Consider the following 12,565-nt stretch of genomic DNA (forward strand, 5'->3'; position numbering starts at 1 on the left):
CATTGTGCTTGCAAGTATGAGGCAGTGTATGTTTCCCAGTCTAAAGAGGGGTAGCTAAAATCTCCCACGAGTAAGATATTTGGTTTAATCATTTGTGTCTCCAGTAGGTCTAGGTATGAGCTATGGGATTCTAGGAACACCGAGGGTAACCTACCAATTGCTAGGATATGGTATATGACTTTGTCTATGGTGATTTGCATGTGTATAAATTCCAGGGTGTCATCCTGTTTAAACAACATATAGTTATGTGTGTTGCTAATATAGATAATCTTCCACGGAACTTACGTACTATCACAACCAGATTTTTCACTGCACTACTGTTTGCTTCCCGATCATGAAATCGATTAATTAATGTTGTTAAAATGTCATATAGTCTGCTTTCTTTACCAGGTCAGTTTCTTTTCTGCAGTGTTATCCATAAAATGTTAAAAACATTGTGTTAGTGAATATTTAGGCACTTTACTGACAGCATGTCACTTATTTTTTTTCATGACATAGACTTTTTAAAGGTGAGCAGTGCAGTAAAGTTGTTGCAACAAAAGCTCAAGACAATGTTTTCTGTTGTATATAGAAATGCAAGAGCTGGAAATGTCTAATGTTTTTGCAAAACTATGGCTGTTAACCTGCAAATGGTCAGATGAAGTGTCAATTACTACTCCCACATGGTCTTTATAAGTGTGTAAGAGGAATAACAGAAAAACTCCTCTTCCTGGCTTGCGTCGATTCCCCACCTAAGTTAATGAGCCATTCAGTAAACATGCCTGCTGCTTGCCAACCCTGTGAAGAAGGACCACTTTCTTTCGTACATTTCATCCACATTTTTAGTAAGCATCTTGTAAAATACACTTCATGGTGGAAACGTATGCGGTACAGGGAATGAATCAAACTATTATTACATGTAAAAAATGCTCTCTCATAAATGAATGTTGTACGCCAAATATACTATTTTCACTGCTTGGATGTACTACGAGAAACTTTCTGCATGTACATATCACGTCATGCAAAAAACAAGGTAAAACCAAAAGAGTCACTGTGTTATAACAACAGAACATAAAACGCCCATAACACATGCATTGCTATGAAGCCTCCAACACTATGCAACCCAATAGTCACAGTGGCATGCAAGGAATCTGACATTGCATTACAAATCCTCTGAATCAGCCGTCGGGCTTTAGCACTGTCCTAGTGACTCAAGTCAAAGATTTATGTCTATGAGAAACCAAAAATTTGACCGTTACGCCTCTTCCTGAGTCAGACACTATGTGCGTCAGTAATACTTAGTAGTACACACAGCCATTTTAAGGCTACCATTAATAACTTTGGGCACACATTATGAATTTCTGCCCCTTGCAGATTTGGTTGTGATAATACGTAAGTACCTCTTCCACCTTTCATCCCTGCTTTGCAGCTGATGGTCTAAATGTGTGTAAGGCACTGAAACCTTGCATTGTCAGAGTACCTTATGCTTATTTAAACCAAGTCTCAGTAATGACACAGATATCTATATTCTCCAGTGTGAGTAGAGCTTGTAGGATGTGGAGTTTCTTGTTTAAGCACCTAGTATATATATAAATGGAGATATATGTGCATGGGTATGACTGAGTTCCACCTAATGACTCTGTAGTCCTACTGTCAGAATGAAATACCTGGAGGAGTGTGATTAATCTCCACATATTGTCTCTATAGTCCTAATCTCAAAATTGGTACATTCTGGGAATGAAAAATATACCTGGATTGGTATAATTGAGCCACCCACACACCTGCTCACTATGTAGTCCTACTGTCAGATTTACTAATAGGGAATGACAGAGACAGCTGGCTTATGCTTAATGCCTTATTCAGGAATCATTGAGAAACTCAGCCAGCTGGGAATTAACCCTAGATGGGTTGCCAGTTGGTTCACAAACAGAACACATGTAGTCAAAATTATGGATACCAACTCTACTAGCAGACCTGTTACCAATCGTGTTCCACAGGGATCTGTGCTAGGCCCCCTATTGTTTGGTATCTATTTTTCATAAGTCCAGATGAAAATAGATGGCCTATGGCTTACAAGGTTTGCTGATGACTGCAATCCGGGTGCAATCATTCAATCCCAAAAGAATGTCAACATACTACAAAATGGGCTTACACAGATAAATGATTGTTGTCAAAGCCACCGACTTAAACTGAACACCAAAAAATGTATTATAATCCCCTTCAGCAAAGGAGAACCCCCTGTTAATTACAGCGTTAATAATATCCCGCAAGTTCAAACCCAATGGTGAGAGATTTAGGAACACAAGTTGACAGCAACATTAATTTTGATCATCAGGTGTCCGCAGTAGTAAGGAAGGCATTCTATGTTGCACGCTTCATAAGCAAGAGTATAGCATCCAAAGCTAAGGAAGTTATAACTCCCCTGTACTTGGGTCTCATCAGACCAGTAATAGAGCACAATGCTCCCTTCTATATGTACCTCACCAAACATCTGCATCAACTGGAGAGACCTCAGAGGTTTCTCACCAAGAAAATTCAGGTCCTACAACACATGACCTACATGGACAGACTGAAGGCTGTATCACTTTACTCAGTATCGTATAGACTGCTTAGAGGTGACTTGTGCCTGGCCTACAGAGCAGTCTCAGATCCTGCCTTGATGAATCTGTTGCACTTCCTCAAATCCAGTGGGAAAAGATTCACTTACTCTAGAGATCTTAACCCAGCCTGCAATATTAACAGGACATGCTGGAGAGACAAAACAGAGCTTCTCAATTACCCTATTTAAGCATGACCTGAATAATTGGATAGGAAACAATAAATTTACATCAGAGGTTTCACCAATGCCCCTCTAAGACAGGGTCAGCTGGTGCTGATCTTAGATTCATGCGCAAATATAGACTATATATCTTGGTCCATAAGGGAACAAGGGTATAACATGGCTAGGCTATTAGAGGCCTTAGAGCTAATAGCCTAGTAACCTCTTATGATCCTATGAACTTGTATGTTTGGAAGAGCTTCTCCCATGTATGTGGGAAACCTGAGATGCAGAGCCTAAACTGGGTCTATTCAAAAAAAATCAGTAGATTAGGTGGCAGCAAGAATCTATAATTAAATGTTTGCTAATTTTAGTCAATAGTGTCCTTAGGCTTCAAATGACTGTGCTCACTAGCATGCAGTAGAACACTGGATTCTGTGTGTGAAGCTGTTAAGGTGAAAATCCGCACCTGAAAATCAAGCACCACGGTTCTTCTGGAAAAAAGTAGATTGGTCTCCCACAGGTAAGAGCAAGTATCTGAGCATCTCGATGTCTTGATCCAAAAATGGAAGAGAAGAGATTAGAAGGTCGATCACTGGATTAGTGAACTGCCAGTAATAGTGAAGATAAAGTCTTAACTGTTATAGTGAAACCAGAAATGATTCATAAGAAGACAATTTCAGTTTGTCTATCAGTTTATGCTCCTGTCTACACTTATGGACATATGCCTTAGGTAGTGACCAAAGGAGGGCTTATTTCCATGATAGAGTGAGGGCCTGAGAACATGAATGGTTACTGACTACAACAGATGTTTCTCTGTGATTGTAGGAGGTAGTTGAGGTGGCTTGTAGCTAATACAGATGCACACTCAGTGCTACCCACAAGAGGTGTACCAGACATGGCTCTCTGGCAGCAGGAGCTTTGATAAAATCAGGACATATTAAGGTTATGTTGATGAGCATATTGGTTGGAATTCCTTTTTGATTTTGCAGGATATTCTAGGGGCTGCTACTGGGAATAAGGTTGGTTGGCCTACCCTGTTTATCCAAATTCCACTGCAACACTCATCATTAGAAAACAGATGAATGGATGGATGAATTCAGTGTATTCCTATTATCTTAATAAAAAAAAAAGTTGGAATCCAGATTGAGTACAAACAATTTCATGTATTACAGATATCTAGTCCTAAGGAAATGTAATAAAACTATAGACATTACATCATTATACATATCTATTGACCAAACAATGGGTATTGAATTTGTGAGGAATTTTTGAATAATCACACCACCTTTGATATTGTGATGGTCAATACTATTTGTTTATTAGATTTAGTAATAAAAAATAATTTTTTCATCTGTGATCAAAAAATCTACAAACAATCTTGTAGAGTGGCCATGGGTGCCAATGACGCACCAGCTTTTGCAAAGTTATTTTTGAGCTGATGGGAAATGTGAGAATGAAGTCGGTGAATTTTTCACTGGCTATGGGAAAATGGTTCTACTTTCTGTACCTTATTGTAGTGCCTTTATGCCACCTAAGTTATCGGCCAACACAATCATGTTTGAAAACGTGTTATGCAAACAAGCAGAGGTGGAATATGACAATTTTAAAAAAACATGTTGGGCTCTATAATTTATCAAAAGATCAATGGGGGACACTACAACGTTTGAGGGAATGTAATGGTGAATAAATTTTCATGCAGATGGACAAAGGAGGCAACTGGGTGATTATGCATATCACGCAGTACAATAACATGGCTCTCACATTATTAGAGGACCAGTCAGTGTATATTAAGCTGGATAGGAATCTAGTGAAGGAATTTAATGAAATGCTATTGGAAATATTAGAAAGAGGGGGGAGAGACTGGGTTTTTTGAATGCAGCTGATGTTCAAAAACTGTACATCAAACGCCCAAGAGATGCATTGTTTAGGTTATCCCCAAGGTACATAAATGTATGAGTAATCCTCCAGGAAGACCAATAGTGTCGGGAAAAGGGGCCTTCCTACAAAATGTCGGGCTATTTTTGGATTTTCATCAGAAGGGTCATTTAAGTAAGGTTAGTTCCCACATTAAGAAAGGAACCATGCTGTCTAACATGTTCGGTCGCCTCGAGTGGTCTTCGGACTACTACTGGGCAAGTGTGGGTGTGAAATCGCTATACACGAACATAAGACATATGTGGGGCTTGGAAGCTATTAAGAAGACGTTAGGGGAGGGTCCTCAAATGGATATCTTAATTCACCTGTTGGAGTTCTCATTAACATGCAGTTTCTTTAAGTTTAATAATACTTATTACTTGCAAAGGGAAGGAACAGCAATGGGGGTGGCTTTCGCCCCAGTTTATGCTATCTTATGCATGTATTTTTTTTTGGAAACTAAAATCTTCAACATGGTGTTTTTTAAGACTAGAGTAATATTTTTTAAAAGATATATAGATGATTTAATTTTTGTTTGCAAGGGGGAACTGGAGGAGTATGAAGTGTTTATACAAGGGTTAGAAAAGAATGAATATGGCCTTGGTTTACATTTAAAACAAGTAAGACATCTATCCAGTATTTGGATTTGGAATTTTATGTGGATGACAAATTTCTAATAGCATTTAGACCTCATATAACAGACACTGCAGTTAATTTTTAACTGCCAATAGCATGCATGCCCCCCATCTTTTGGATTCTCTATCCTATGGTGAATTTTTACAGATAGCGAATAACACATTTAACAAGAGGGATTTATCTAATGAATTTAGGGTAGTGAGTGATAGACTTCTTAGTAGGGGATACAAAAACAGTATTTTGAAGTCAGCAGAAAATAGAGTTTAAAAAAAATTAGGTCTAGCACATGAAACAGAATTTAGAGAGAGAGAGGAACCCCCATATATAGGGAAAAGGAGCTGATTAGGGTGGAAACACATGACCCCCTATTTTTTGTAAACAAATTTTCTCCATTCTTGGACATTCTGAAACAACTGATAAATAGGATTTGGCCCATTGTCCTTTGTGATGAAAAATATGGGGACATTTTTCCACACAGGGTCACCTTCTCATATGGAAGGTTTAAAAATTTAAAGGAGTTATTATGGACGAGGAAACTGAGTAGTGCCTTTGACAGGAAGGGAAGTTTTCCCTGTGGCAATTGCATGGTTTGTAGGAACATCAGGAATTTGGATGGGGAGAATATTAATGGGAAAACATACAGAGCTATGGATCTATATAATTGTGACTTAAAGGGAGTTGTGTACATAATTGGATGTAGTTGTGCACCCACCAAATGGTATATTGGCAGAACAAAAGATCTGTAAAGAGAAGAATGATGGAACATTTGGGTGATATCAGGAGAGCTAGAGGGAGAGTCCTATGGCAGATCATTTTATACAAAAACATGGGGATTCCAAAGAGTCTTTCTTTTTTAGTGTGCTAGCCAAACCAAGATTAAACAGTGGGGATTTTTTGGTAGATAGGTTACTTCAGTTGGAGACTAAATGCATTATAAATTATAGAACACTTTGTCCCAGGGTATTGAATTTAGAATTGAATTTGAACTTACAGTTCCATTTGGACAAAATGATGTTCTGACATAACATTCTGTTTCCCAGTGAACAACATGGTGTCAAAGCAGTTAATTATTAATAATATCAATCATGTTGAGGCATGCAATAATCATTCATGAATGCATAATATAATGTTATGTTGCTTTTTCCTGTTTGTTATGGTCAGTCAATGGAATTTATTTTTGTATATGGTTATATAGGGTGTCAGAGACATTTGGGAATTTGTATAATCAGAGCACATACACAATGAAGGGCAATCATTTTGCATTTATTTAATTCTTGAAGCAATATGTGTTTTTATGCATGGTTTATATGTTTATACAGGTAATATGGAAGGGGCACTTTAAGTGTTTTGATACTGTTTTAATGAATGTATAAAGATCATTGGCTGAAAGCAATTTTAAAATTGATGTATGAGCATATAAGCAGCTGTTTGATGGAAATGGTTACTCCTTTGAAGGTGAAAGCCGTGGTACCGGAATGCATCAGTAAAAATTTATACTAATCTTTTTCCTGGTGTTTGGTGTGTTTCTTTTGGATTATTCGAAACATTTGATTGTGTATGTTCTGAAATGTCTGTATTGGTCAAATTAGACAGATTTAAATATGTGTTTTTATACAGGCAATATATTAACGATCTGTTTTTTTTATTTGGAATGAGTCTAAGGACCAAATGGAAAATTTTCTAAATGCCATAAATCGTAATGGTGGAGGTCTGAAATTTTTATTAAATAGTATAGACAAGAAAGTTAACTTCCTAGATCTAGGTATTGGTATGGATGTTGAAAACAAAAAGTTTTCTAGTACCATTTATAGAAAAGATACCTATACTAACAATTTCTTTCATTACCATAGTAGACATCCATCATTTATTTAAATAAATTTAGTATGAGGACAAATGCTTAATCTAAGTGCTTATTTCAGGTAATTCTGTTTTTTGTATTGAGATTGACACACTGGTTTCTATGTTTGTTCAGAGAGGATATCCATACAACAGATTGGTGTCTCTTAATGAAGAAATTGTTAAAGCTAGAAATAAAAGGTTTCCACCCATTCTTATGAGTGGGTTTACAGCTAAAGTACAAGGAGAGAAAGATCTCACATCTTTAAAGCATGTATTCCCTGTTTCTATTTGTTTAAATTCTTATGATACCAAAACATTTTTTGTGAATAATCGGAAGGTCATTATAGGAAACAGTGACATAGCTAGAGTTTTGGAAAATCATCCTTGTTTTATTTACAAAAAAAGTAGTGAATATTAAAACCATGCTTGAAGTACAAGATCATTTTGGTTGCCTCAGTAACTGGGGAGCACGGGGGACTTTCCCCTGTTGCAATTGTAAATAATGCAGATTCATTGATTCTTCTAGTAGTATTTATTTTTCCAACATTAAAACGACAGTACACAGCAAAAGCAGATTTAATTGTAAAAGCTCTGGGATAGTTTATTTAGCTTCCTGCACAAGCTGTGATGGATTTTATGTGGGAAAAACTATGACAGCATTGTATAAAAGAATATATGAACATCGTTTGGCCATCAGAAAGAAAGATTGTAACAATGTCTTAGCGAAACATGCTGGGGAATGTAGAGACTTTAAGAAATCTATTTTCTTTGTATTGGATATGGTTAATCAAGTGCCTTACATTGCAGAGTTTAATACTGCCTTAGAAGTTAAGGAACACAAATGGCATGTCTTTTTAAATGCAGAATGAGCCTCGGGTTTAAATGGGACACTAAATATCAAATGTATTTTAAGAGACAAATATTATTAATTTTTACACAGCAGTGATTTTAAGATGTAAGTTTACATATTTTACACACATATTTTTAGTATGTCTTTCTTTAATTCGATCATTTTATATGTAATGATTCAAAGACATCCATGAATTATAATTAATTATTGACATTTAAATGTGTGTATGTGAAGGCTGTCTTTTGTTCAGAAGGTCATTATATTAAAAAAGAAAGAAAGTGCTAAACCATATTACCTGGCTTTGCTGTCTTATTGTGTCTATCCGGCACTTTTTGTTCTTTAGTTCAGCGGTCTGTGCTGTGTTGTGGTTTTTATCTACTTTATTATAAATTTCTACATGTAAACATGTTCCACGAAACTTGTAGTTCTGCCCACAATTGCTTTGGGGAAATAAAGGATTTGTGATATGCTTCTTAATGTTCTTTTGGACTGTACACCTAGTATTTACCTATGAACTTGTAATGATCCACTGTCCAATTGAAGACTACAACTAAACTGAGACAAACAACATTGTGAAAAAGTGCAATCTCTTTATACTACAAAATTGCATTACAGTTACAAAACTGGTTTACATCATACTCTGAACTTGCATTATATGGTCTTGCCTTAGAAATTGACATTATTTTTATGCTTAGCTTACATGTAATGCACTTTCTTGAATATCTACCTAATATAATTTGCATGAGATATATTAACTGTCTTATTCCATCTTTTGTCACATGTCATATTTTGCATTTTTCTGAAAAATTGCTTTATTTTCTTACAGCTGTTTATAAAGACAATCAAAATGTTATCAGAAATTATAATGTGGCACCACTGCAATGGAGGAATCATTACACAAATATTTCCTAGTAGTACCGGTAAGTAAGCAATCTGTCCATCACAGATTAAAAAAACATGTTCACGTTTATATAGGTAGACTCATTATTCTCTTCCTGCAGCTGCATTGCATAGGATGGGGTAAGAGATTGCTATGGTGAATTGTGGGAGTTAGGATGACCAGTACTGATCCAGCATAGTAACACACACACATCAACACAGAGCCGTAAATCTACTTTTGATGATTACTGCTACCTAAAAATGAAACAAGCAAACACACACGCACACACACACACACACACACACACACACACACACACACACACACACACACACACACACACACACACACACACACACAAATGCATACGCACATAATTATATTTCAGGCAGACACAACTCCTGAAATCCCAAATATTATGTTTCCTAAAGCCCACAATTCTAAAGCATACCTACTTAAAGGTAACCAAGGCTCTGAAAAATGGAAAAAGATTATTTAATATTTAAATACAAACATGATTTGAATGTGTTGTGAGTTGCTGGGTTCAAACCTTACTCCAAATCTAGATTTTTTTACACTAGGTCTTTAAAATGATATAGCATTAAAGTCATGTCTATACTGCTTTTAATTTGTCCTGTTGTCTTTATATCCCTTTCTTTGTGTGCAATAAAAGTAAGAAACATACTCTTTTTTTAATGAAAGAAATGTTTTACAGACCCAAATGAAATATTAATAAGGCAGAATCTGGTCTGTTACTGCTTATTATTGCTCAATATGAAAAAGTATGGGAAGAGTAAAAGCAGGAATGGTTTATATGTTACCTTTTCAGAAAGGCCATGTTAAAAATCTGTGTACTTGTAAACAAACCTTTACTAAGTCATCAAAGAAGATATGCAGATTTTCCTCACTGCCCAGAAAACCACAGTGAAAAACTTCTCTAAAGCAAATTTCACACTCCTCAAAACTGAGGTGGAATCCTTCAAAGCCCCCGGGCCTGTGGAAAATACAGCCCAGACTGCAGAATCCTTTATAAACGCATTCTATGAACACCTTCAGGAATGCATGGATCATGCGATCCCAAATAAAACCAAGACCCAATCCTCCAAAGGCAGACGTCCTGTCTGGTGGACCCCATCTATAAACAAACTATACAATAGAAGGAGGAAGCTACTAAATGATAGAGCAAAATCCAAAAAAGGGAAGGCATCACTGATCAGTATTAGCAAAAAACTATGGGCACACATAAAATTGTCTAAGGCCAGTTTCGAGAGAAAAATTGCACAGGACACTAAGGATAATCACAAGGCTTTCTTTAGTTATGTTAGGAACCTGAGTGGTAATTCCCAGATATGCTCAGAATTAGTCCAAAATGACAAAAAATACACCGAACCCACAGACATTGCCAACATCCTAACTGACAAGTTCAGTGCAAACTTCTCCCCCCCCTCCCCACCAAAAGGGCAAATATCTATCCCAGCAGAGTGCTGCCCCCATGACATCTCAGATGCTCAGGTAAGAGCCGCCCTCTCCAAAGCAAAAAACACAGCATCAATGGGACCAGATGGTGTCCCAGGCTGTGTCCTACATGAACTCCAAGAAGAGCTAAACCCAAACATAAAACTACTGTTCAATCTCAGCCTTACTACAGGATATGTGCCCAAAGAGTGGCGTACAGCAACAGTGGTCCCTCTCCATAAAGGTGGTGCCTCAACGGATCCTGGAAACTATCGCCCCATAAGCCTGACTAGCTTGGTCTGCAAAGCTATGGAAAGGATCATCATGGACCTCATAAATAAAGATATTGGGGACCTACAAACACTGGATCCTACCCAGTTCAGCTTTGTTAAGGGCAGATCCTGCCTCTTAAACCTGGTTGATTTCTTTGAAACAGTCACCAAGGCCATTGACGAGGGGAAGGTGGTCCACACAGCCTACCTGGACCTCGCAAAAGCCTTCAATACAATACCCAACTCGGGCATTATAGATAAGCTCACCAGCTTAAATATAAACCCCTATGTCACTAGATGGATTGCAAACTGGCTCAAGGACAGAACTCACATGGTTAGAATTGCTGGAGCCATGTCAGACTCCAAACCAGTTACAAGTGGTGTCCCACAAGGCTCAGTCCTGGGACCTCTCTTGTTTGGTATATATTTCTCGGAGGTACAGGCCAACACGGAAGGACTGTGGCTGACCAACTTCACAGATGACTGCAAACTGGGCACCATAATCGACTCTCCAGTCGACACAAGCATCCTCCAAAAGGGCCTCATAGAAACAGACAACTGGTGCCAGAGCCATGGCCTCAAGCTAAATGCCAAAAGTGTATAGTCATCCCTTTGGCAAAACAAAGTGCCAGAAATTACCACATAGGTGGTAATCCATTAAGTACAGAAGAAGTAATTAGGGACCTGGGGACCCAAGTTGATAGCAATCTCTCATTTGACAACCACGTGGCCAAAGTGGTTAGAAAAACATTTTACATAGCCCACCTAATCATGAAGGGATTCACATCTAGATCAGGGGACGTCATCGTGCCTCTTTACTCATCCCTCATCAGGCCCATAATTGAGTACAATGCCCCTTTTGGGATGTACCTTACCAGTCACCTGCAGCAACTGGAAAGACCCAAAAGTACCTCACCAAGAGGATCAAAGGGCTCAAACAGATGCCATATGCTGCCCGGTTAAAGAAACTCCAGCTCTACTCAGTGGCATACTGCCTGTTCAGAGGTGATCTGTGCCTGACGTATAAAGCCATCCCCAATTAAATGGACACATGCACACCTCCAAAATCCAAATCCCATTGAGCTACGTGCTCGAGAGACTTGAACCTCAGCACTGAAATAAATAGGACATGCTGGAGGGACAGATTCATAACCCAGAGGCTCCCTTCACTCTGGAATAAAATCCCAGTCCAGGTTAGGCAGAGTCCGTCATTGACTCTCTTCAAGAGGAATCTTGATGAGTGGATGGGAGATCGTAGGTTTACCCCAGGTATCACTTCTGTGTCACTGTTAGACAGAGGCACAGTATACTAACCTCGAAAAAGGGCATAGCAAAATAAATTTAAAATGGGTGGCGAAAGCCAAACACATTCTGGCTAGGCTTATAAATGCCCTAGGGCAGATAGCCTAGTATGAACCTATGAACCTAATAAAGTTTTAAATCACCATACTATAAATGCACACTTAACAAGTATCTCTTCAATGTAGCCCGGAGGAGGCCAGTAAATCAGACATGGACAGTCTAGCGGTGTACTAAAACATTCCCCCTAATTAAGAAGTCTGTGATGTATTTAATACTGGTAGGTACCAAATAAGTAAGTAGGAAAAAGAACAGCAAATGTCCCATATGAAATGCATATAGGACCTGGGCCCTATGTCATGTTTCTACTTTGCTTGGCATTAAACTGCAGTTACCTTACTATGCAGGGTCAATGCTAACAATAATAAAAAAAACAAGTATTATCAAGTCAGACATCAATACTAGGAACCTACTGAACACCATAATCAACTTTACCTTTATATGCTGAAAGCATGCAATAGAGTTAACCTGGATGAAGTGGATCTGAGCACTAAAGCTGTGTCAGTAATGGGAGAATAAACATTCCTAAGGCTTATTCTTAGAATGAGAAGTGGAAAGTATTTAAGCAATAACCCACGCTTGGGTGTGGGTAATGCTGGATTTACCCATGGTTGGTGTGG

The 12,565-nt window shown here is 38.0% G+C and overlaps 1 protein-coding gene and 1 long non-coding RNA gene across 9 annotated transcripts in view; one reads left to right on the forward strand and one right to left on the reverse strand.

The window, feature by feature from the left end:
• Positions 1-12,565, forward strand: part of LOC122800839 (uncharacterized threonine-rich GPI-anchored glycoprotein PJ4664.02-like) — a 662,067-nt gene that overhangs the window by 632,365 nt on the left and 17,137 nt on the right. For 7 of the 8 annotated variants that reach the window (XM_044070146.1, XM_044070150.1, XM_044070151.1 and 4 more), the window contains one exon: positions 8,806-8,899. In XM_044070146.1, the coding sequence (XP_043926081.1) occupies positions 8,806-8,891 (86 nt within the window). In that variant the 3' untranslated portion in view covers positions 8,892-8,899. Of the gene's footprint in view, positions 1-8,805; positions 8,900-12,160; positions 12,166-12,565 lie in introns of all 8 variants that reach the window. The other variant, XM_044070147.1, reaches the window with a different exon arrangement.
• Positions 1-12,565, reverse strand: part of LOC122800841 — a 199,779-nt gene that overhangs the window by 45,349 nt on the left and 141,865 nt on the right. The gene's annotated exons all lie outside the window — the stretch shown is intronic.

This window comes from Protopterus annectens, chromosome 4.part1 (assembly GCF_019279795.1).
Source record: "Protopterus annectens isolate FY-2018-M chromosome 4.part1, PAN1.0, whole genome shotgun sequence".
In the NCBI taxonomy this organism is placed as follows: Eukaryota; Metazoa; Chordata; order Ceratodontiformes; family Protopteridae; genus Protopterus; species Protopterus annectens.